Source organism: Choristoneura fumiferana, chromosome 4 (genome assembly GCF_025370935.1).
Source record: "Choristoneura fumiferana chromosome 4, NRCan_CFum_1, whole genome shotgun sequence".
NCBI lineage: Eukaryota > Metazoa > Arthropoda > Insecta > Lepidoptera > Tortricidae > Choristoneura > Choristoneura fumiferana.
In genome coordinates, this window is record NC_133475.1 from 9322616 (window position 1) to 9349265 (window position 26650).

Below are 26650 nucleotides of genomic sequence, written 5' to 3' on the forward strand. Positions count from 1 at the left end.
AAAACGTTGCAAGATCATTACAATTTATTAAGATTTCAAAACAAAAATAAATGCTGGCAATTTTTTATCCAATTTAGTTCGAAAACAAAATGGCTTCGTTCATGTACGCTGAACTCTGGCAACATGATTGACTGTTGTTTTTTTTTCAGAATTATCGCCAAGTTTGTGACCTGAGAAGAATTCAGACCACTGGTCTTTGTGGTCTGCCGCACCTAAGCTGTCGCCTTCTTTGGACATTCTATATATTGCTGTAATAACAATTGCCTGCTGAAAACAACGAATCAGATTCAGTGTTATACATATAAGCAAATTCTTTCACATTGTATATAGTTAGCAAGGAGCTTAATATAGAGTGTAGATTTATTTCATTATCTATCAAATAACTTATTTAGTTTTGGTCTTGTACTTATATTTAAAGTGAAAGACTACATTTTGTTTCCTGAGAGGTAATTTACATATTCAGCATGGTTTTAAGTGTAATTATTTAATTTTGATTGTACTAAATTCTTTAAAATAGGGTTAGATATTTTTAATAATGGGGAATGGATGAAAAATTTAGAAACGCTTGAAACTTTTTATATCAATAGGAATGACCTTTATAATTCACAGAAAAATATCAGATTTTTAAGTAGCATCAATAAATTAAAAAAAATGAAAGAGTTTTCTTTACCGCCAACTTACGACAGTCCGGTCGGTTACGGTTGTTCCACAGTCCAGAATAAAAACCAGTAAAAAAGAATGTACACGCCAATAGAAACTGACATGAGCTTCTATGGGTGTGTAGATGAAAAACAGGGTCGGTATTTCCATGTCGGTATTATCCGAGCCGGTAAAGAGTGTCACCTGTCAAGACGATGTAGTCAAATACACATAAATTCTTTTTTAATGTGTTTTTTATTCTGGACTATGGAACAACCCGTAACCGACCGGACTGTCGTAATTTGGCGGTAAAGAAAACTCTTTAATTTTTTTAAATTATTTGATGCTACTTAAAAATCTGTTTTTTTTCTGTTAATTAGAAAGGTTATTCCTAACGATAAAAAAAGTTTCCAGCGTTTCTAAAATTTTTCATCCATTCCCCATTTAGCTGTATTTCTGGGTTATGGCATTTTACTATACATTTATACATAAAAGCTTTTTTTCGTTAAATAAATAACATCAATATTACATAATTATATTTTAGTTCAAACGGTGCGAAGTGTAATTAAGGATATTTAAGGAAAGGAATATGGAAACTCTTCTAAAGTGATTGTATACGAACTGTTGAAAAAATGTATTGTGGCTGGTTTTGACAAGCAATGTTTTAAGTCATATTTATTTTAAATACAAGTAATAAAATATATTAGCTAGGTAGTTTCAATTATGAATTTTCTTAGAATTTATACGGTATCTGCCTTAGGCATTTTTCAGGCACAAATTACAACTAAAAGTAATTTTGTTACAATTTGGCAAGTTCGCAAAATTAACTATTATTTTCTGATTTACAAAACTGAATAAGTTACGCTGAAATCTTTTTTACAGGTTTTTTACGTTGTAATTTATGAAGCTAACAAAAGTTTCTTTGAAATAAATATTTCTAATTTGATTCATCAAAGTCATTGTCATTACTAGCTCTACTTTCTGAAGGTCTTTTGATTCGCAACCGAAACTTCTCGGAACCATCGTCAAAGGAAGCATTTGAGCCGAAATGTTATATTGTTAACATGTATTATAAGGACCTAAATAAATAGACTTACGTAAGTAATACTGTTATTGATCTGAAGCCCTCCATTTGAACTTATTGCTTGCTCAGTATACCGCCCTGCAGGGTTACTTTGGCCTGTCTTTGTGTCCTTATCATATATTCGAACTTATAAGTGTGTAAGACAATAACGCTGTTACATTTAAGGCTGAGCAAGTAAAGAATCTATCCTGAAGCCCTGATGGTTCATTCAATTTCATTTCCAGCCATCATTCTTTCAATTTCATTTCCAGCCATCATTCTTGTACGTCGGCGGTTTTTGTCAGTCCGTGTGAAGTTTAACATGAAGCGTGACGTCAAATGATTATTAAGACTTTGTTTTGATGAATAATTAATTCATTAATTTAAAACGGTATATTGTTAATTGCACATCAAATAAATAATTGCCTATCAATTTATTCTCATCATTTATATACCTTTGTACATCAATTAAATTATTTCAATACAAATAAACTAAATGTTTAGCAAAATTAGTACTGCAGATAATTCGAAAATATACATCAACACAAACTATACAAAAATACTACAATCACATCAAAAATACTGACTGCACATCAAAAATACTGACTCGGCAGCAAATTAACAAGAGCGTGCGTAGATGATACTCATTCTCATAGCAAAATAACTTTTACTGTCAATTTGGCACTGGAAAATTAGGTACGACGACGAGCAGAGCGAGAAGGAGCGTTAGGTACAATTGTGACCACAACGCGCAATCCGAGCGAGCAAAGCGAGCGCGCCGCGGCAGCGGCCGGCGAAGCGCCATAACCTTATTTATTTAGGAAATAATTTGGCCCCTACTAATGCTGGCTATGTAAAAAGTATATACATGCTGAAAATAAATTGATAGGTAATTATATATTTGATGTGCAAATATAGAAGCTATATTTAAAAAAAAAAGTTACAAGATATGATGTGCGTTAGTCATTATTAGCTGTGCAATAATAAAAATGCTTTGCTTTAAGACAAATAGCGGTACGCCACGAATATAATTTGCAGTTTATTACGTAATATTTTGAGTGGAGTATTTTGCTGTGTAATTTTGATGTGAATTCGGATTTTTTTTACTACCCAATTAAAACAGTCTTATGAAATACCTACCTATTCATAATTAATATGATTGGGTACTTTATTGAAAATGAAATCATGATTTTGACGTCAATTTAACAAACGCGGATACAGAAGTGTAGGTAATGGCCAATGGCACGAGAGTTGGAGTGAATGATTACACACAGCTACAAAAATAACTGATTGCACAAAAGGAGAGTGAATGAAATGAATGAGTAAATGTAAAAATCCCACTGTCATTACACGACATTTTGCAATTGTGTATGTAAAATCCCGAAATTCTTGTCTTGTAAATTTTTATCAGGACTTAATTATTTATTATAGGGCGGCTATTTCCTGGCAAATTACATTACCGGGGCTTAAAATGTCCGTCGTTGTTTCTTGATTATACAGTCATGTTAATAAAAGAAATACAACGCATTTTACCAAGTTATAATCTTTCCCTCACTATGTCCCAAGTCCCAGATTGAGTTACTTATTTTTTCTTAATGAATCATTATTAAGTATAATAAACATATTATACAAGTAGCTCTCACTACTCTTAGCGTATTTTGTAATGTTCTAATTTTGTAATTTAAGACATCCTTCTGGCACTCGCGATACAGACCCAGAGTCTAGTGCGAAGGCCGTAGAAAAGTCAAATGTATTGTTTTTTTATTCAACTGTGTTATTTTGTAATTTTTTGTGGACAATGTAAATTTATTACTAAATAAAATTATTCTTATTCTTATTCTTATAAGTTTGACCAATGCATAGTAAATACAGTGAATCTGCAAATGTATCATTATTTTGGAGTATAAAACTAAAAACTAATCCAAAAAATTATCATTTTCACGTGTCCCAAGAAAATAAGGCATTCCCTCACACTTCGATTGACAGTCAATTTATGAACACAGTGTCAATTAAAATTAGTTTGTTTTGGAGATCATTACGTAATTAAAATTAAGTATCATGAATACAACAAAATAAAAAGCTAAGGAGTCCTAGTTTAACTTTATTTTTATAATTTTATCATGACAAATTCCGTGATTTTCTGATAACTACCCACCTATCTCCTACGTGCTGGCTTTCTCTTTGTTGTTTAAGATCAAAACGGACTACATAAAACGAAAATATACTCCGTTAGTAATAAGTATCGCCATAGATACGTGGGAGTTAAAGAAACGTAGATACACGGGACTCTATCAAGATATGAATTTCTTAATATCCGGTGATGTTTCAAATATGTTACGCTTCATGGTGTCTGCTTCTTTTGTTGCTCGTCTCAGTTACTTTAATAAAGTTGTGTTGATCACGTGTTACTTGTTTGAAATGAAATATTGATAAGACTATGTAGCAGTGGGTTGGACTGGACATCTTTGTTAGGCAACCCGGAGAGTGAGAGTGTGTAACCTAACCCTTTTTTTAACCCGCGACGCAAAAAGAGGGGTGTTATAAGTTTGACCGCTATGTGTGTCTGTGTGTCTGTCTGTCTGTCTGTGGCACCGTAGCTCTTAAACGGATGAGCCGATTTGAATGCGTTTTTTTATTTATTTGAAAGCAGGTTTTCTAGCGATGGTTTGTAGACATGTTTCATCAAAATCGGTTCAGCCGTGAGGTATATAACTTTAAAGTGACAAAGTCGGGGGTTTTCCAGATTTTTGTTGTTACCTGTGGAAAATGCGCGTTGTGCATGCCCTGTGTTTGAGGCAACAGGGAGTCTTTGGAGCTCTCCCGCCCACAGCCTACCCAATAAAAACCACACGAGTGCCTTCTTGGCCATTGTGGGACGCCACCAGTAGCGGCGTTAGGGTAGGGCGCGGTGGGGCGACCGCCCAGGGCGCCGTACTTAAAGGGGCGCCTGAAGCCTATACCTTCTAGAAAATTCCCAAAAGTAGGGGGCGCCGTGGAAATCTCGCCCAGGGCGCTGGAAGTGCTAAAACCAACACAGGACGCCACGGGAGCATTAAGTGACACCGCGACGCCCACTGGCCGCCCCGGGATGGGTCCTCTCACTGCACCCCAAGATGATGGTTGAGTGCTGTGCCCTGGATGGTATGGGGCGCTTCTCAGAGACGGTACAATATCCACTCCAATGTTTCGATATAGGACAATCTACCTGCCCGACGCAGGTGTCCAAAAAACATTTTCATTCAATACTGATGCGAAATAAATACCCTTACAAAGCCCCTCCCATGCAAATTACATGAAATCGTTAGATTCGTTGGCAAGATCTCCAAAATAAATATATATGTATACAAGACTTGCTTGCTATAGGGGTATTTAATTCGTAACGTAAGCCGGTTACAATTTAAGACTTATTTTAATGCCTAGGGTCCAGGATCAATTTACATAACTAACCTATTACGTTTTATCGTAAAAAGTAAGGTTCTAATTTCGTAATAAAGTGCCAGTCAATATTATGAGCAATTTTTTATTTAAATTTACCAACTATAACTATTTGCTTGTATTTTATTATAACTACTTATGCAGAATAAGAAAAAAAAATCTTTCCAATGGACATAAAGTAAACGAATTGGAACTTATGAAAGTGTTTCCTTTAAATTACTTAGTTAAAACTTAGCCAGGTGCCGTGCAACGAGCACGAAAAATTACAAAATTACTTGAGCGAAAATGGCGTACTTGTGACCCATTTTAACTTTTACTACAGTTTACCGGAAACGGAGAAGGTCCTAATTCTATTTAGTTCAGGAGTTACGTTATGCGGAACCCGACATTGGCCCACTATTACCATATTTATAGAGTTCCGTAGAACCGAAACAATAAATTGCAGAAAGGGTGAATTAAATCAACCCGAGTCATTTGTGGCGAATGGCGGCTGGTTAATATACCGAATTAAGGCGCGTGATTAAAACAAACCTAGAACATTTTAGCGGCCAGCAAGTTTTTTTAACTATTAAACGCTCTAAATAGCATCAAGCATTGTCAAATAACCTAACTATTGTTTTTTTAATTACCATTGTATCATAAGCAAAATTACTAGGGGAATTTCGTCACATTATTGAAAATACTCGAGAGAATGTCAGACCCCGCAATATTACTGTTATGTAGTAGCTGGTATGAACATTTTATTTAAAGAATAAGCATGTATGTGAGCAAGTAACTGGGAAAGAGATACACTGTTTAACAACTCTGTGTCCGTATCGTACTTGCCCCTTATTCACAAAAAGTTTCAGACCTGCTATAAGAAAATATACTTTTTTGTCTGACCAAATGTCAAAAAGGACAAACGAATTAGGGTCATTACTAGAACGTTTTAACGGCCTCATTTACCTGCTCACATTTTTTTAAGAATGGTCTGTAGAATTTGATGACATTATCGATTATTCTTTAGACATCCTATTTAACCTAATTACATACAAGTATAATTGACTGATTGGTTGATTAGACATTCAATACCCACTGAAATGTAGTCTGTTTGAAACTACTCCATGGATTTTCTCCCAGCTTTAACACTGAATAGATTCATGAAGGAAGAGAAACACTCCCGAGTAACATGTAAATCTATACACCACTTCAAAGCTGAGCGGCCTCAAGGCTACTTAAATCAAACAATCACTTCAGAAAACGGTTTTCGCAGAAGAAAGATAGTATGGATTTCAACTTATTTCAGATATTTTTCTGTGACCTGCAGATAATTGCCGAGCCGACGATATGGGGTATATGACTGTATATAAAGTAGTAAGTGATTGACAGCAATCGTTGTCGCATATACAAAAAACTGTGGCTTGGATTGACGCTGTAAAATTCTTACTACGGATATAAGATTGTATGAAGATGATGGCGGCGTTGACAGTAGGTAACTTTTTCACTGCTCCATTTCGGCTTGATACCTCCTCGCGTTCTTGAGAAAACGGATCTTGACAGACGGACGGACAGACAGACGTTCCATTTTTGCCAACTGAGATACGAATCCCTAAAAATGGCACGGTCACCAAAAGGTTTACCATCCCTGGGCTAGCCGGTCAAAGACATCTGAACTCGCACTTACGCCATTGTACAGTCTTGTTCAGGTGTTTATGTGCACTAAGATAGCTCCGATGTTTACGATAGCAACTGTACATATTTTTGAAGAGTACTGCATTTTTGTACACTCAACCGTACAACTAAAATTATGTTATAATAACGTTTTCTTAATGGACCAAGAGCCCGCGACGGCGACGGCATCCTTCGGTATTGTATAAAGCTGAAACTTTTTTATACATGTTGCTAAAACAGGTATAAACGATCCCACATGTACATCGTATAGTTTGAGTAGTGGTGACTTTGGCAGGTAACAGGGATTTAGTTCCCCGTTAGACTCAGGCGGTTATTGTAAAGATTTGCTGTCCATAACTAGTCACATGAAGCTGATTTAATTGATAAGGGACTCGTCATTTTAGCTTAGACAAGCTCTAGAGATGCACAAAATTTCACTGCGCGGCAACCTTAGGTAAGTACGTAATTTTCACATTGCAACTAGCAATAGTCTGAATACTGCAAATAGCTTGACCTAGCATGTTAAAGAAGATTAGGTCTCTTTAAAGCAGACTTACTGTATTGTTGTCGCCGTACGATGCAGATATGGCGGCAAACCTCTAAAGGCCCAAAACGCGTTCCGCAGGATATTGAAATCGGCTAGTGCGGTCTAAACAACGCAATATCAGAGTATATTCCCGCTTAAATGAATTTCCCGCCCGGAATATCCTACTTCTGGGTACATATTTGGCGATGCTTAAGCCCGGAATATACTTTTTTGAGTGAAAGCTTGGGATGAAACGGTCTTTATTGGATTTTAAGAACGCAAAGAATACTCGTACAGCCCGCCTTGTTTCAACAAAGCGTTCATTCGTTATTAAAAGGGAGCATTCAGTAATTTCTGTACGGACAATCGTCGGGATTATTAATAATGATTGATCAATGACGATGGTAATTTTCAATTTAAACTTTACTTACCTATTCATTTTGGAACAAGTATTGCATTTTCACGCACTCTGAAGACCAATACAAAGAGTTACAAAAATAAACAAAAAATTAAAACTAAAAAGATATGGTCAACCATGGTAGGCTGTCAAGTCAGCCAACCTGATTTGGCATAGACACTTGTGCGCAAAACAGAATTTGTCAAATCACGTGTCGAAATCTCCGTAGTTACGAGTAATCCCCGTAGCACGCGTGGCCTCTACGCCGTAGAGGTAAACAGTGCTACGTTTTGTACCCCTTAATTTGCTTCTTAGAAAAGGAATAATAAAATAAACTACTTGTTTTACTTATTCCTTGTATATTTTGATTACTAGTTAGTAGATCAATCGTAATTTGACTAATGGATATTATGTCTTTAATGTCTGTGTACGACAGGTTGAATTTGAAGAAATACTCGTAGCGAAGTAAAATTTTAAGTGCTACACCAAGCCATAAACGTGGCTGCTTGAGAATAAGTGATGGATTAAGAGAATAAATGGTTATCAGTTACTTTTATATATATATACGATTACGACGAACGAACGATAAAGCACTTTAAATTTTAAGGGTATACCGTTTGAGTATTTGCACAAGTTCTATTGAGGTCACCGGGTCTCATCCAATTTCGCCTACTTTGTTATGAATGTATGTTTATGAAGGTCATCAACATAATGGGATCCCGGGTACCTTAACACGACTACACGAGACGGGTGGGGATCAAGCAAAAGCTTCGTTTGTTATATACATATTTTAAAAAAGGTAAACTACTAGAGCTATAAAGGGAGACATATACCCACAGTAAATAAATAAAAACATATATCATGGGACAATTGACACCAATTGACCTAGTCCCAAACTAAGCAAAGCTTGTAAAGGGTACTAAGCAACGGATAAACATACTTTTAAAGATAAATACATTATTGTATACATATTAAACACCCAAGACCCGAGAACAAACATTCATTATTATTCACACAGATATCTGGCCCGGCCGGGGATTGAACCCGGAACCTCAAGCTTCATAGTCAGCTTCTCTAACCACTTGGCTATCCGGTCGTCAAATAAAAAAGAGTTTTGTAAATTCCCGGATAAATTATTATGCGTCCAATGCATATACGTGATTAGTCAAAAAATCTCTCTTCCGCGTACGAATATACTTTTGGAAATGCACGTGATTTTATATTAAGGTCAAATATTGAAAATTGTATTTCTCTCACTTCTAGTGATTCGATTGAGTTGAAATTTAGTACAGTGACCCTGTTTCATCATCCATTGATTAAATTTATTTGACGGATAAATGTGATGCCGTCTCTGTTTGTTTTGTACGAATAGACGGAGACAGCATCACATTTATCCGTTAACTAAAACTAATCAATGGGTGGTGAATCAGCCTCTTAGAGTGGTTTGTATGACAATTGAAGCACACAAAAAATTCTTACATGTTTTTTACGAAACTTATTGTTTAAATTTGAGACCACTCTGGCTGCGCCTGTAAAAACTGTACCCTGTTCCTTTACAATCACTTTAAAATTTATAAACTCAAAAAGTTTCGTTTCCATAGATTCGATTATAACTTTAATGTAAACTGACTTTATTACCCACTTAAAGTTATAAAACGTATACGCGGTATGGGTAACAAGAAATTTGAAAGGCGCTTTCAGGAAAGGAAATGAAAATGAAAGTAGGGTACGAAAATTCGGGTGTTTCTATTTATACTTTGATCATGCCTTAGAGCCCCATTCTCCTCCTGGTTATTTGAAATTACGCTCCCAGAAAACCTATGTTGAAAAGCTGGAATTATTGTTTGCTGCTACAACTGTTCTCGGGAAAGTACTGTGATGCGATCTTCGAAGTACGGGAAAATATGAGTAGGTAAGTACATCTTGTTTAATGGCTATTTGCATTTTATATAACAAAGCGAAACATTTAGGTAGGTACGCGTACCTAATTCTACTAGTTACTATATCCTCGTAACGCACACGATATTTTTATAGCACAGGTAAAATAAGACTAAATAAGGCAGTTTGGCGGCAAAACATGTACAGCAATAAAACTTTGTTTTTAACTTTTATCTTGGCACTTGAAATTAACGAATTAATGTTTATAAACGGTTTTTAAAGAAAATAAAAGTCTATAACGAATAATTATTGGAGTAGACACATTAACTTATATATTGAGAAGTGTTCTATAAGACAACATTTTTAATTTTCATTCAATTTTTATGGAATAATCGAGAAAAACTAACAAAAATGCAACGTTGCCAACTCAGCAGGTATAAACGCTCTTAATAGCAATGACAAAGACTTATTTGGATACTATCGCGATAGGTTTAAAGACATTTATTTCCTCTTAAGAATTAACAATTCACATACAGAGAAAATACAAGATTTGTAATTGAATTTGATAGTGCGTAGGCTTAAATATATGGTATCATGCCAATAATCATGCAATAACATTAAAATAAAACATTGATTAACAAACAAGCTTCACACAATAATTCACAAAGGTGGGTAGATCTGCATCGTTCAAGTGCCGTATATAATATTTATAGGCGGTATGAATCAATTCACAGCATGTAATAATTATAATTATTATCGACGATAAATTGTACAATGGATAACTACTACGGGACAAGTCATTTACACATGTTACGATAATTAGTGAAAAATGGGTAGATTTATGTGTAGGTCTGTACGGCAAAGCTAATGCGCTCAGCTAACAATATTTTATTTTATGGTTGCGGTGCAAGGTGCATAAGTTGGAGCGGTTAGCGAAAATTACAACTATTACTACTTATACTTTGTTGTTATACTTTTACTGTTAATTTTAAAATTTATGACGGTGGAAGCATTCTACACTTCCACTGAACGTAGATATAGCTTAGATATAAGTAGGTAGTTAGTGTTTAGTATTGTAACTAAGCTTAACTATTGTAACCGAGCTTATAAAAATTTGGGCTTTGTGTTTCGTGTCTGCCGAGATTTCAGTGACATCAAGTGCGTCAAGACAGTATACTACGCCTATGTAAGAAGTTTACTGGAGTACGCCAGCTTCGTCTGGTCTCCTCATTTCACGAAGTACAAGGACCAAATCGAAAAAATACAGCGGCGTTTTTTGCGTCATTTGAATTACCGTACTAGAATAATTGATGCGTCCTACGAGTTGTCGTGCACACGGCACTCTATGTTAAGTCTCGAGAATCGGCGTATGCTGTTAGATATCTCTGTGCTGCACGATATTCTATCCGGGCGTACAGATAGCCCTACACTGCTCTCTGAAATAAAGTTTTTCACACCCACTTACCGAACTCGCCACACGCATCGCTTCCTGTTCAGTGTTCCCCTGGTTCACACGAGGTACGCCCAGAATGCACCTCTTATCCGTGTCCTTGGAGACTACAATAAACGTTTCCACAATATTGACCTCTTTGACTGTAGCAAGGCAACACTAAAAAATCGTATTCGAAAATTCCTAACGGAAAAATAGTAAGATTTTGTTATTATAAATACATAAATCGACTTTGGTTGGAGTACCTATAACAGACCGCACTCACACGCACACACACACACACACACACACACACACACACACACACACACACACACACACACACACACACATATATACACACACACACATCATACTAGAGATCATAGTCTTGTGGACTCACTAACAATACTTGTTGCTATTGCTGTTGATGCCCCAAATAAATAAAATAAAAATAAAAAATAAGGGACCCCATACATCCCTGTATTTTTATTATATTATTTTTTGTATTTTTTTTTCTTTAATTGTATAATATAGTTTTTAAATAGGTATTTTATTTGTAATTATATTATTATGAAAAAATGACTTTCTGCCAAGTTTCTTGCGGCGCATTCTTCTTGGCAATGATGGTCTTTCCGAAAGCGCTGGTAGTTTAAAAAATGACGTGTATAAGTGCCCATTGCGGCCTATTTGCTGTGCCTCATTGATTATTGAGTTTATTGTGTGCCCAAAATAAAACAAGACCGTGTCGTCAGCGTAAAGAGTGATGTTCCCTTTTAGTCCCAGATCTTGTATGTTATTTATAAAAACTAAAAATAATAAAGGTCCAAGAATATAGATCCTTGAGGGACGCCACACTTGATAAGTTTGGGTTCGCTTTGTTGCTCATTGATTCTGACAACTTGATATCTATTTTCAAGGTATGATTGAAACATTTGATATGTTGTACCCGTGACACCCCACCAGCCGTCTGAAGTTTCGATAGTAAGAGTTTGTGTCATACCATTTTCTTTCATTTGCCAAATGACACAAGATTACTGCAGGTAGAGTTGTCTCTATTGTGAATGCGATTAAAATGCGAAGTACGCGGCCTTGCCTAGATTTGCTATGTATTAATTATGTACCTAACGATATATCATTCGCAAGAACTACTTTTCAAATTATTTACGCTTTATCTTTTTATAAGGCATCTAATATTCATACGTAACACACATCTGCCATAGTGTGACAAATCTTTATATGAACGCGAAGATGATAAGGGTTGAACTGAATTATAAATGAGGTCTCACTTTTGAAAGGACCTTATTTCCATTCCTATATCATTTTTAATTTAGAATTCCTACGATAAACCAGGCGTGGGCGCCGCACTAGGTGGACCCACGGTAATTCTTACATGCCTATATAATAAAACAACTTAAATTGGTTTTAAATTATGCTGTCCTAAATAAAGCACAGGCGTTTTTAAAGATTTGGCGATCGGGTCAATTAGCTTTGCCAGGTCGCAAAGCTTGTTCCGATTTTCAGGCTTTTAAAACTCTTTGCAGCTTTTTTTTGGCGTACCGCTAGCTCTATCAATAAATACTTAAATACCGAAATCTCACTTGAGGCCAAACATGCTCCTGGGTAGCAGACCTAAGTATTTAATATAAATTTCAGCTCAATACCTCCACGCGTTCTTGTGAGAAAACGGGTCTTGACAGACGGCCAGACAAATAGACAGACGGTTAGACAAACGGACAGCAAAGGGGTTCTCTAAGGGTTCCGTTTTTGCCCACTTAGGTACGAAGCCCTAAAAACAAGCAAACGAAACTTCATTTCTTAGTAGTTCATATAAAAGATGAAGCAAAGCTTGCAGGTCGTGCCAATGACCAGAATATTAACAACACAAGTGTAGGTTTGCTTGCTATGTAACCGGAGAGTGCAGCAGGGCTACTACGAAACTCGAAGATCGAAGTTCGTATCGTACCGTCCCGCTGACGCTTATATTATTTAATACGAGAGTGAGAGGGACGGTAATTTTCCAATGTCGTAGTGTAGCCCTGGTGAGCTGACGCAACTATTATCATTAGCTCAAATAAGTATTTAGCTAATACGTAAACAAAGAAATGGTGGTAAGAAAAGATTCTCACAAACTCTGAACTTTTCAAAACACGAATAGCTGGATCTTTTTTTAAGTCTAAGTTTTATTTAACTTAATATAGTAGCATTTATTATTTGCCAAATAAGAAGTTACACAAAACAATAACGTTGAATAAAAAAAGTAGAAATTAAATAACTGAAATATGTTAATAAATAAAATAAATAAGCCTCTATTGCTGTTTACGTTTAACTTATTTATTTGACAATAATTAGTGGAAGTTGAAAAAGAGGCAAGAAAATAATTAAGTTATACTACGTAATACTAACTCTTCTTCTCGGCATTCGGTCTATGCTCCCCTCTTAACAGCTTGTCTTTCGACGAAGGCCTCCTCTAAGGCTTTCCAATTTCTTCAATCCTTTGGCTATTCTGGGCCAGCTATATTATTAAAATCGTCTTCCCATCTCAATCAATTAGGCACATTGATATGCCAATGATGAATAATGACTATATTGAGATATGGATAGAGATTCTTTTACAAATTTTATATATTATTAACATCTAAAGTTTTTTTTACCATTTCCTATTGCAGTGACACTAGGATAAATACTGAAATAATTAATGAAGATAACAAACTTCATTTCCTGTTATTTTTTTCATGTATAAACTTAAACTAAGTACCTAATCCAAAAAGTGGTTCTCTTTGATTTTATTACTTAGAGGAATTAAAAAAATAATGTAAACAAGTAACTTGCGTTTAATTTTTTTTCTGCCACCCCGGGGGGGAAGGGACTTTCGGGGGAGGTGTAGTATGGCAATTGGCCACTTTCAGTGTTTAGCAGTACCTAACACAATAGTTTACTGCTACATAAACGCATATTGCTTGTATCAGCGACAATCGTAATGTATATATTCTAAGGTTTACTTAATAAAATGGTTCTTGTTCTCTTTACGCACAACTACAGCTATCGTCTTATTGACCACCTCCCACATCCCCTTTATATTACAAAGTGATACATAAACTATACTTACGCATTTCTGACAGAAATTATTGACGCCATACGGTCGCGAATTACGAGACAGAATGTTATGAATATACTTAAATTGCTCTACCTGCTTAAGCGTGTCTCCAGCGAGTTTAATGTTAATCTGCGGATTGGCAAGTCAATATACGTAAATGGAAGTCGTAAATGTTTGCTCTATATTTTTGCTGCTACTTACCGTAGACGGTACGTTATAGTAAACACGTCTAGCTCATGATACGTCTATGTAAAAATTGTTACACTCCCGTTTGGAAACATACCAAAACAAAACTGTCACACAAATATAAAAATATTAACACAGCTAAACATTTCACCATGACCAATGTGGTGATTGTTAATAGTTTTGTTTTTTACTAGAACGGAAATCGCGCGTGCTTCAGCTGTAAGTGTCTTGTGGTCAATTGCAATGGATTCCTATTCATGCATGTCACTGTCTACACGTGTGTAAGGCACATTTGCTCACTGTAACAAGAGCCTAAGTTTCGTTTTCAATGGCATCAAATTGTGATCTACTACTGTTAACATAAGTCTTGAATTTGAAAATCAGTAGTGAATTCGGTGTTTGCTGCATCGAGATTAAACTGATGACAATATCTCGGAGACAGTCACGATAACATCAACCACCTTACGAATAGTAAATGGTTAACAACAAATTTACGGTACAGTATGTATGAACAGTCACCAACCAGATATCATTATCGGATAGTACAAAGCGAAGATACACTGCACTGGGATAAAAAGCAGTTAAATATCAAGACATCTGATACACTCAAATGACTACATAAATAGAGTTACGTTAGATTAGATACTTCTGAGTCGTTGGGCCCACTGTAGCGTATGAAAAGTGTATGTTGCAACTCGCAAAGTTTGGAGTGCAGAGGGACGGGGTGAATGCGATACTGTCCCTCAATAGCGTGCGTACTACAGTCGAGAGAGGTATGATGTCTGTAGCGGATTGGCTTCAAAGAAACCTGCTCTCATTGAACACAGAGAAAACAAAATATCTGTGCTTCCACAAAACTGCGGCGTCTGCTCCCCTTACTTTGGATGCGATAAAAAATCATAATTGTTCTGGGGCACTATCTTTATGTAACTGCGAGAAAATTAAGAGAAGTTCATCAATAAAATACCTAGGGGTGGTATTGGACGAAAAACTAACATTTATTGATCACATTATAGTCACTGCAAATCGAATAAGGAAATTAGTGTATATATTTAAAAAACTGCGGGATGTAATGACTAAAGAACTACTGAAAATGACATATTTCACCCTCGCACAGTCTGTTATATCATACTGCATCTCGGTGTGGGGAGGGGCTGCTAGCACACATATGATACTCCTTGATAGAGCACAACGGTCCCTTCGGAAGGTTATTCATTCAAGACAACGTAGATACCCAACTCAAACCTTGTATAAAAAAGTCAAGTTCTAAGTGTTCTAAAACTGTATATTCTAAGGTGTATCACTATCTAATTACAAGAAAGTACTACAAAAACGTACATTTAGTTATTCACTGCCAAAAGTTAGGTCATACTTTGCAAAAAGATTCGGTTTATACAGGAAATTATTCATACATAAGAAAGTAAATTCCACTTGCAATATTAAATATTGCTCACTACGAGAACTGAAAATTAAAAATCACAATTAAATTATATTGACACAGAAAAAATACTATCTAAGCAATGAACACTACACTACTCCCGCTCGTAGGGGGAAATTCATAAATACACACACACACACACACACACACACACACACACACACACACTAAATTCGCACTGTTACTTCCTACCGCCAAACTTAATTTCCAGTTTTGTGGTTTGTTTTTTGTTTGTTTATATACTTGTCTTTTTGTCTAAATTTTTGAGCAGTATACAACACCGTAGTTGATAAATATGTTTTCTGTAATTAGCTTAGTTTTATACTGTATAAATAAAATATTTTAATTTTGATTTTTGATTTTTTGAATGCTACAGAATTAAGGGGTATAAATTTTGAAGGAAGCTTTATAAGGATAAACTCGGTGAAATCACTCAATAAGTACTAGGTACTCTAGCGCCATTCTAGAGGGATCTGGTACTGTTATTTATTGCTTTTGTAACTTTTCCACGTAAGAGATTGTCATCCTTCCCACAATCCATACATATAGCAAAGTTTAGCTAGCTTGTCAAGAGAACTAACTAAGTACAACCTAACCAACTATCAAGGACTTGGTGATAATAAAGCTTCTGCCACATTATAACGCCACAATGTTGCGACAAAAGTCACTTAAATAATTTTAAAACTTTCTTCGCATTTTACCCAGGAACATGAGAAAACCAATCTTGAATAGATTGATATTTATAACGGGAAGGGCCGTTTCGCGAAATTAATTGTTATTAGTTTACTTAGCATAAGTAGAACCTAAACAGCGACGTGCTCTAACTATGAGTTACGAGAACGTTCAAATAAACGAGAATATACCTACCTTATACCCACAGGATAATTAACCTACGATGCAGGAAAATGGCAAAGGTCTTTTATAGAATACTTATTTACGAAGACTTCCAGAATATAGGATTATTTGTGTATTTTTAAACTAAGTAAGTAAAAAAACTTTTTTTTTTATATAAACAATGTTTACAATGCGGTAACACTGTTACTGTACAGTTAGGAAACTACTCTCGATGGTTTAGGCCAATCTTTCATACACTTGAATACACTTAGTATATAGGATTTACTGAACATATAATCTTTTTATTAGTCATTTTGGTGATTATTGTTACAAAGGAGTAGGCAACAGTAGGTATCCATACCTTATATTACTTTTCGGTCCTAAGTATAGGATATATTATAAAATGTAAGTACAGATATTGTCCATCAATACACCAGGTGTGGCCTGTAATACGAGCAAAAAATTAAAACATAGATCCTCCTCGTCGATTAATTTATTATACCTACAAAAGTGATAACTGGATGATAGTGATAACTGATAATGCAAATACTCGGTCAATCACCAATAAAACTTGTTACAAGTAATATTTAATATCATTGCGCACGGCCGGCAACTCATAACGTAGGCTTCAAGAATGCAGTTGAAATAATATATCATCCACGAGCACAGTTCTACCAGGTGCATTAGCATTATTCAAAAGTTTTGCGAGGAAATGCGATCGTTTGCAGCCGCCGGGGCCGTTTGAGTGCATTTTAACGATTCATCGAGTTGTCAAATATATTTTTTAGGGTTCCGGAGTCAAAATGGCAAAAACGGAACCCTTATAGTTTCGCCATGTCTGTCTGTCTGTCCGTCCGTGGCTTTGCTCAGGGACTATCAATGCTAGAAAGCTGTAATTTTGCACGGATATATATGTAAACTATGCCGACAAAATGGTACAATAAAACTTTAAAAAAAACTATTTTTAGGGTACCTCTCATAGACGTAAAGTGGGGGTGATTTTGTTTTTCTCATCCAACCCTATAGTGTGGGGTATCGTTGAATAGGTTTTTTAAAACCAAGGGGTTGCTAAGACCATTTTTCGATTCAGTGATTTGTTTGCGAAATATTCAACTTTAAAGTGCAAATTTTCATTAAAATCGAGCGTCTCCTCCCTCTAAAATCTAGACCGGTGGGTGAAAAAATTTGAAAAAATTCAGGATGGTAGTAAGTATATCAAACTTTCAAGGAAAACTATAACGGCTAAGTTTGCTTGACAATTATGTGTAGTTTAAGGTACAAAATATACCTAAACTTGGAAGATTCCGTATAAAATACGAAATCCTTAGAAAAATATTACTTAATTTTTTCGTAATGGCTACGGAACCCTATTTCGGGCGTGTCCGACACGCTCTTGGTCGGTTTTTATCGTTGAAAATATGTGCTCCGAGCATGTACCTAATAAATATTAAAAATGTCTCAAATTTAACATGTTTTATTTTGTGCACAAACTAGGCATGGAATACTGCGCGAAGTGATTTTTTTTTATTACGTGGATTAATAATGGATTGCTCGAAAATGGTGGCAGCGTTAATTATTAATCACTTAGGAACTTCGATACCTTCAAGCCTTGTAGTTTGTTCAATAACCTTTAAGCTTTGTAGTTTGTTCACTTAGAGGGGCTTAGGCTGTTTATGTAAACAAGATATCTCTTGTGGTGGCGGAGTAGTAAGGTTAGTTCCTTGATATATGGACCACCGCAAAGTAACTAGTAAGTACTCAATCAATCAATTATTTAATTCTTGTTTGTTTTTTGGAATAATTTTAAATAATAGATGCGATATTGACACTTATTAGAAGCTTAACATTTGTAGACATATTACAAATTTAGTTGCTATATGTATCATAATCGTCATGCTGATTCATTAAAAAGTAGCTTGGATTACACAATAATACGGTCGCTTGAAAAGTATTTTATCTACTCACATATCGTAAAATTCGAATTATAAAATTCAAAACGAGTTTATATTTACATACTTTTTAAATAGAATACCGAAATATATAAAAAAACACATTACAACACTTTTCTTCTAACAAAATAATTTTATAATACAATTTTTTTCACCATTACGATACAGGGCAAATCCAAAAAGTTTATATCACCAAGTTTTGATTCCAATTTTCACTTATCTGTGGCAGCGCCCGCTTTAGCGCATGCGCGCACATGCGCAGTGATGTACTGGGTACCATTCCATTCATACGTGTCGTTTTGTTGTACGAATTTTCGTGGAAAAGTTTTGTTCTTGCTTAAAAATGTCTGATATCAGGGAATGCAAAGAAAATTTTACTCCGCCCGATATTTTAGATGCAGCGAAGGAAATGACTCATAATTTATTACCAGCAAAGTGAAGGTCCTAGTTCTGGTTGCAATGCAGGTCATTCTCAATGGTTCTTGAACGCATGATAGAGGATTTAATATATGGATGTAGATAAAATATTGTATGAAACTGTACGTATTAAGGCCTTAAAACACTCATGTGACCCTTTTTATGAAACTCGGCTACGCCTCGTTTCATGAAACCACACTCGTGTTTTAAGGACCTCTATTACGATACAGTTGCATAAATAGCTATAAGTATTAGGCGCTTAAAATAAGTCGCTGATTTATTAATTTAGTAAACAAATTATTTAATTTGAAAGCAGAAATGACAGTTTAAGGAAGAACCCAAAATAAAACAAGTGACAAATAGACCTTCTAATATAGTCTTTAATTTTAATATGAAAACTTTATTCAAAGTTCTGCTAGAATGTATGAGATCAGTCAAAAATGCCGCATTCTGGTTGTCCCTCAACACTTCGGCATCGTCCGGGCAGTAGAGCAATATGTTGCTAACTGTACACGCTCGTTCGCAGCACTCGGTGGCGACTTGCCTGCGCACGCGATGCCATCGCTTCAGCCGCTCGCGCTTCATGTGTATGTGTAGCGCCCCGGGTACTAGCTTATCTGTAAAAAAATATACATAGAGTGCCGTGTCTGGAGGGCTACTACAAAATTCGAAAATCGAAGTTCGTATCGTACCGTCCCTCTCACTATCGGTTTAAATAATATAAGCGTAAGCGGAATGGCAAGATGCGAAGGCCTGGTTACCTATAGAGTAGGATGGATCTATCTCTTCCCATAAGTGTCGTGAAAGGCGAATAAGTGACCTATTATGAGAGTGGGCAGCAGTGCTTTTTATTGCCAACTACAATCTCCTGATTCCAGCGACGTGGAAGGTAATAAGAAACCAACGCACTATTTCCTCATGAAAGTCGTCATGATAAAGGTTCACCATGGTGCACTCATCCTCATCTGACACCACGTCCTCTCTGTTAAGTTCAATTATAAAATCGTCGTTAATCATTCGTCTTAGTTTATAAAACACAAAATTGAAAAGCATTTATTTGGTTGAAATAGAATAATAGTTTATTTGACATACCTACTGTGCAATTTTCTTAGAAATCGTCAACTTTATAAGATTGTTAACCTAACCCCCATCGGCCACGTACGTAACCGGAGTTTCGTAACCAGATGCGGAAGAAAACTTTTTCGGTCTTGTTCGAAATCGGTTGCGAACAAAAACTGTTTTGTTCTTATACGAAACCAGGCTAACCAGCTCCGCTTCGCTCCCGCCTTAGCCTTCGGATCCTAACCTATCCGAGTCGCTTCTGCTCCGAACCGTCTTTTCGCTCGCTTCGCTCGCATAAATCAAATCGCAATTCTTACCAAACGTAATCTTTGTGATTAAAATTTACCTAATTCAAAGGCTTGTTTGACGTATGGGATTTATTAGTATATAATACTCTATGGATTTGATGGATGGCATGATATTTTGGCATGTGATATTTTTTGAAACAATGAATTATTGAAATTAATATTAGGAAACAAAGATTCTGTCATTTGATTAATATGGTAAACAATGAGTAGTGAAAATGAATTTATAAGAAACAATATTATGACGGCTGAATATTATAGCACATGAAATTCGGGCAAATGAAATTCGGGCAAGTAAAGGTATACCGTACATAGTCTAGCAACTTTTTTTTTGTATTCGTATTTTGTGTTTCAATTACCTATGTAGATAATAGAAGAATTAGGAGTTTAGTGGTAGCACCCGAGGTTCTGGAATCCATGGAGTCACTACCTATTTGCTAAAATAATTTTCTGCAGCTAAGGTACATAATGATATGTTTGAGGCATTTATATTATTTATGGATAAGTCAATCCATTCCGCAAAATCATTTGTTCGAAATTGTGACGAGAACACCATATTTATTCAAATTTGTTAATCCTTTAAAGTCATCAGCACCAATATCTGACACAACAAAGCGTGCATAGATATCTGATGACTCACAACGGACAAGCGTGATACTGACGCACCTGACACAACAAAGCGATCTGATACGACTCTATTTCTAGGCCGGTAGGACGTGTCGGACATTTTTTCATGCTCCGCTGTGGCAGATACTTAATGCAGGGGACTGAAAAAAAAACAGCACCAATATTTGACACAACAAAGCGTGCATAAATATCTGATACGACTCTACTTCTAGGGCCGGTAGGACGTGTCGGACATTTTTTCATGCTCCGCTGTGGCAGATATTTAATGCAGGTGACTGTACAATGTTGTTGATCTTATACTCTTTGGGTAATTTGTTGTACAATTCGACTCTATATGGCAACTGCATAGTTCTAACTAAAAGCACGGCGGGCCACCAAACGTTCAAACCCTAGAATCATGAATATGCCTAGAATACCTACGAGTAAAATTTAATCGGCTTTCGCGGTCACGGAGCGATCATCTAAACCAGCGGTTCTTAACCTTTTAGTTAGCAGGGACCATTTTACAGGATTTCTGTCTTGCCATGGACCACCAACTGTTTGAAGGTAATATATGGTAAAAGTAAAATTGTAAATGAATGAACGGTGGCGACCGTTACTTGACTGTCGCGTCATTTTGCCAATTCGTTATTGATGGCTTCGCGGACCACTTCGAGTTATCCAGGGACCACCGGTTAAGAACCGGTTTAGATTCTAAACTGATAAAGATGTATGATATTATAAAGAGTCGCTTTTATTTCAATTTATGCATTTCCACGGGGACTTTTGCGGGGATAACCTTGGGTTTCCCATACACAGCGAACTATAAAGCATTAATATGGAATCACAGCAGAACTATATCTGCGAAACGTTTAATGAGCTCTATACCACTAATATAATAAATGCAAAAGTTTGTAAGTCTGTTCGTTTATTTTTTTGTTTATCTGTTTGTTTGTTTGTTACTTCATCACGCATAAACCGCTTAACAGATATAGATGAAATTTGGTATAGACATACTTTGCATCCCGGGGAAGGACATAAGATAGTTTTTATCCCAGAAAAATCCACATTTCCCACGGGATAGTAAAAACCGAATGCTATGCGGACGAAGTCGCGGGTAACGGCTAGTACAATATAAAGCTATTTACAGTATAATAATTAACCACTGGCTGCTTCAGATGTAAACAACGTGTACACGCCCCTACTTCCAAACAGTTCATAACGTAAGTAGTTCAAATATGAGTATCCGGAACCAATATGCAACGACTGGAAAAATAAACCGATACCGTAATACGAGAAGATAGTTTATATTTTGAACACAATACCAATCCAACGTTCAGCGTTAAAAAAAGAATACGGAGAGCTCTCCATTCTTTAGTTTGCACTTTTCGACCTTTTTCTGTCCGCAAAGTTTTGCCGATTGTGCACGACCCCTGAAATATAGACCAGGCAGTCAGCTAAACGCAAACCCATACGTTATCTTCAATTCTGCTGTATTTGTATAGGATTAAAGCTGACACGTTGCGTTAACTCTAAAGCAAACTCCTAAGTTTGAGTTAACGTTAGGTTATAGGTACTTCTGTACAAAATTATAGCTACTTAGAGACCCAAGTAAGTGTAGCTTGTACAGTTTATTTTGGGCTTAGTGCTCAAACTGCAACGACTCGGATGAATTTAAATAACTAATATTTTAACTTTTTTGGGTTGCGGAGCCAAAATGGCAAAAACGGAACCCTTATAGTTTCGCCATGTCTGTCTGTCTGTCTGTCCGTCCGCGACTTTCCTCAGGGACTATCAATGCTAGAAAGCTGTAATTTTGCACGAATATATATGTAAGCTATGCCAATAAAATAGTATAATTAACAACACAAAAAAAAAATTACAGTGAAAATTCAGGTTGGTAGTAAATATATTAAACTATACGGGCTAAGTTTGCTTAAGAATTATTAGTAGTTTAAAAGTAAATAGCAGCCAAAGGTATAAAATATACCTAAACTTGGAAGATTCCGTATAAAATACGAAATCCTTAGAAAAGTATCACTACTACGGGCTACGGAACCCTATTTTGGGCGTGTCCGACACGCTCTTGACCGGTTTTTAACTTAAATCGTCGCTTAGATTTTTATTATTAATAAAATATCATTTACAATCATACTACGGTATTAATTTGTGAATGGACTTTGTCCACTATATTGTCTTTTTGTAACAGTCTATAAAAATATTTCACCATTCCTCCCTCTATATACCTATCGCAATACTTAATTATGCTACGAAAATTATGACAGTTTCATTAACTTCAACATCAAAATAATTCATTGTTAATTATTCGTTAATGAATCTCTTAGGGACGTAGTTAATATAAAATATAAATCATAGTGATAGGCTGATAGGTAGGTAATTATTTTTTTTCGCAGAAACACGTTCATAGTAGCCGGTGTCCCACTTTGTTATTTGTAAGCACTTGTAATTCTGACGTAAAGAAAGAACTAAATAACTAGCTCAATCACTATTTAAAATGGATCTTACTAAATACTTCGTTGATCGGTACGAGATCCCTTTAGATAGTGGATAGATTCTCGCTTTTGTACATGTATCTTAAATATTATCTTAACGATTGCGTTGGTTTTTGCCCGCGACTTTCTCGCGTAATTTTTGGGTTCTACAGACAGACGTTGTTGTAGGCAGTGCAAATTTTCGAATTCAAAAACCAACCTTATGAAATCATATAAAATTTTGAAGCCCCGTTTCACCCCATCAAGGGTGGAATTTTAGAAAACGTTAAAATACGTGTTTCTTTATCTCCAATTGTTATCTTTAAAACAAAGGATTGAATTTAGGAAAATCCTTTCATACTCCTACTCCTTGTTTACGTCTTAAAATCAACACGTCTGTGAAAAAAACAGCTCTCTAGATTAAATGGTTTAGGCTGGGCATTGATGAGTGAGTGAATCAGATCTTCTCTTTTTAGGATTCTGGAGCCAAAATGGCAAAAACGGAACCCTAATAGTTTCGCCGTGTCTGTCTGTCTGTCCGTCCGTCCGCGGCTTTGCTCAGGGACTATCAATGCTAGAAAGATGTAATTTTGCACGGATATATACATATGTACCTAAACTACTTATGCCGACAAAATGGTACAAAAAACTAAAAAAAAGGGTGATTTCTTTTTTCATCCACACTACACTATACACTATAGTGTGGGGTATCATTGGATAGGTCTTTTATCATTAGGGGTTTGCTATGACGATTTTTCGATTCATTGATTTTTTTGCGAATTATTCAACTTTAAAGTGCAAATTTTCATTAAAATTGAGCGCCCCCCCCCCCTCTAAAATCTAAACCGGTGGGTGGAAAAATTTGAAAAAAAAAATCAGGACGGTAGTAAGTATCTCAAACTTTCAAGGAAAACTATAACGACTAAGTTTGCTTGAGAATTATTAGTAGTTTTACTCTTTAATAGCAGCCTAAGGTATAAAATACATATATCTAAACTTGAAAGATTCCGTATAAAATGCGAAATCCTTAGAAAAATATTACTTATTTTTTTCGTAATGGCTACGGAACCCTATTTTGGGCGTGTCCGACACGCTCTTGCCCGTTTTTATTAATATAAATATATAGAAAAAGGGTTTACTTATATTATTGCATGTAGATCTTCGTAAGTTAAAACGACGTTATCGTCACTCCTCCAGTTTACAGTTACATATGTAACTGATAATGATGATTTCAAGGTGACGCTATGGTAATACTCCGTCAGACCAACTAACACTACTGCCCCAGTTTGGTCAACTATAATGTACTAGTTATCCACATAAATGTTGTTAATATAAAATCAGACACGACTAATCTAAAGCCGAGTTTAGACTTGCAAGAAAAATCGCGCAAGTTGCATTACATTGCGAGGCCGTAAAGCCAAGGAGTTTGTAGGGGTCAATCGAGCGCCGCAATTTAATGGAGCTTGCACGATTTTTCTTGCAAGCCTAAACTCGGCTAAAGAGTTATTGAAATTACTAGAAAAAAAATCTTACCAATTATAACAGAAGTATCTCTCTTCACAACTTTGTGCACGTTATCGCAAAATTCTTGTATAACTTTCGACAAATTTGAACTGCATCTAAGTAATTTATCAGACAGTCTGAAAACATGTTTTTCTTCTTGCCCTAGCACTAATAAGTTGTTCAGTAAAATTATGATATAAAACTGAAACAAAAAAATTTTTTTTAATAAATTTCGCACGAAAAAAAATTACCAAAAATTATGGGTTTAGACTTAAGTTTCGACGCAGCAAATCACGATTAGAATAAATTCACGTGTACAAATGCAACTCAAATAATTTATTGATGTTATAAACTATTACTTGTTGCACCATACAAAACGAATCAATTACTTTAAAATTTGTCAACATACATAGCACAATAAATTCATTTTAGCTAATATCCCGCACACTTCTCTGCGCGGGCGTCTCTTCCCACAAACAACTGGTCAATGGACCTATCAACACCACGGGGGCTAAAAATAAGTTCCCGAAGGTCCAGAGTACGGAAATACTTAAAACTTGTTTACAAAATACTTTAAAGTGATAACAGACCCTTAAACAGCTTGTGATTTATCGATATTGTTTTAGGGCACTCGTCTGTTTATAGAATTGTAGATACTAGACAACTATAGACCCTAGATAGCAACTTAATAACCTAGAACTAAATCTATCTGCGACCACAGTCAAGCTATTTTAAATAATAATGTTTTCTTAACCTAAATATATTTCTGTAAAATATTGTTATTTTGTAAGTAATAATAATTGAAAAGGATAACTAATAATGTTAAGGTGAACCTCTGTACATGATGTGACACCTAAGTCGCAAAAATAAAAAGTTGGCTGTCTTATCAAATAAAATTTTCGAATGCTGAAACATAATATTTGTATGATTTACGTTGATTTAATCTTCTACACTGTCGCTTTCTAGGGCTTATAGTAAAATATACGCTCTAAGTGGTTATGATCCTCAGCCGTATGAAGAAAAAGTAAACAATCATGGAGTTGAGTAAAATTCAAATCTAAAAGTTGGATGGAACCAACTGGATTTACTGGAGGCACAGAATGACTGCACTGTTACGCGGTATGGATGGACTCATGGACATAGTGCAAGGAAAGTTAAGTAGACCTGAGAATCCAAGGGAAAGTGGTGGCAATGGAGATACTTCTGCTGAAGCGGCATTGGCTACTTATAACAAAAACTTAGGAGAGTACCTCCAGTTAGAAAGTACTGCACTACTGTTAATTACAAACAATATTACCGATGAAGCACTAGATAAGGCAATACGGTTCACAAATCCAAGAGATGTATGGGATGAACTACATAGGTTGTACGACGGTGTGTACGAAGACCGTCTGTACAATGCATGTAAGGAATTGTTTCAATTCAAGATGGACATCAATGATGACATGGCAACTCACATCTCAAAAGCGAAAATTTATGGAATAAACTGAATCAGGAGCTGATAAAAGCGGACAAAGGAAAAGAACTACCTGGGTTATTTTTGATCTACAAGATTTTGGATACAATGCCAGAAGAATATTTTTCTTTTAAGTCAAGTTGGGTAATGATGTCAAAGAAGGATAGAACTGTGGACAACTTGACCAGTCAGTTGTGTGCTCACTTCAAAAGAAGATGGATGCGTGTCAAGATCCTCTGGTGAAGCACTAACAGTTAACAGCACCAAGAAAGCAGTTAAGAAGAGAAC

The 26650-nt window shown here is 35.8% G+C and overlaps 2 protein-coding genes across 3 annotated transcripts in view; one reads left to right on the top strand and one right to left on the bottom strand.

Annotated features, from left to right (window-relative positions):
* LOC141427423 (lachesin-like) overlaps positions 1-26650 on the top strand; it is a 211422-nt gene that overhangs the window by 36938 nt on the left and 147834 nt on the right. Inside the window, exon 10 of one of the 2 annotated variants that reach the window (XR_012451322.1) lies at positions 150-2440. Coding sequence is in view for 1 of the 2 variants with exons in the window: in XM_074086823.1 (XP_073942924.1) it covers positions 150-169 (20 nt within the window). In the remaining variant the exon portion in view is untranslated. Of the gene's footprint in view, positions 1-149; positions 4106-26650 lie in introns of those variants that run through there. The other variant, XM_074086823.1, reaches the window with a different exon arrangement.
* On the bottom strand, positions 17050-25424 carry LOC141427420 (uncharacterized). The gene is made up of 3 exons (XM_074086810.1): positions 25316-25424; positions 24937-25108; positions 17050-19555 (listed from the first exon to the last, which is right to left on the bottom strand). Exons 1-3 carry the CDS (start codon positions 25331-25333, stop codon positions 19236-19238), a joined length of 510 nt encoding a protein of 169 aa, XP_073942911.1. The 5' UTR covers positions 25334-25424; the 3' UTR covers positions 17050-19235.

Bases quoted from the DNA above. Each gene is read 5' to 3' on its own strand.
- LOC141427420 (XM_074086810.1), bottom strand. The intron at 19,556-24,936 runs GTAAGATTTTTT...ATTTTTTTACAG, and splicing joins AGATACTTCTGTTATAATTG to ATAAGCTAGTACCCGGGGCG.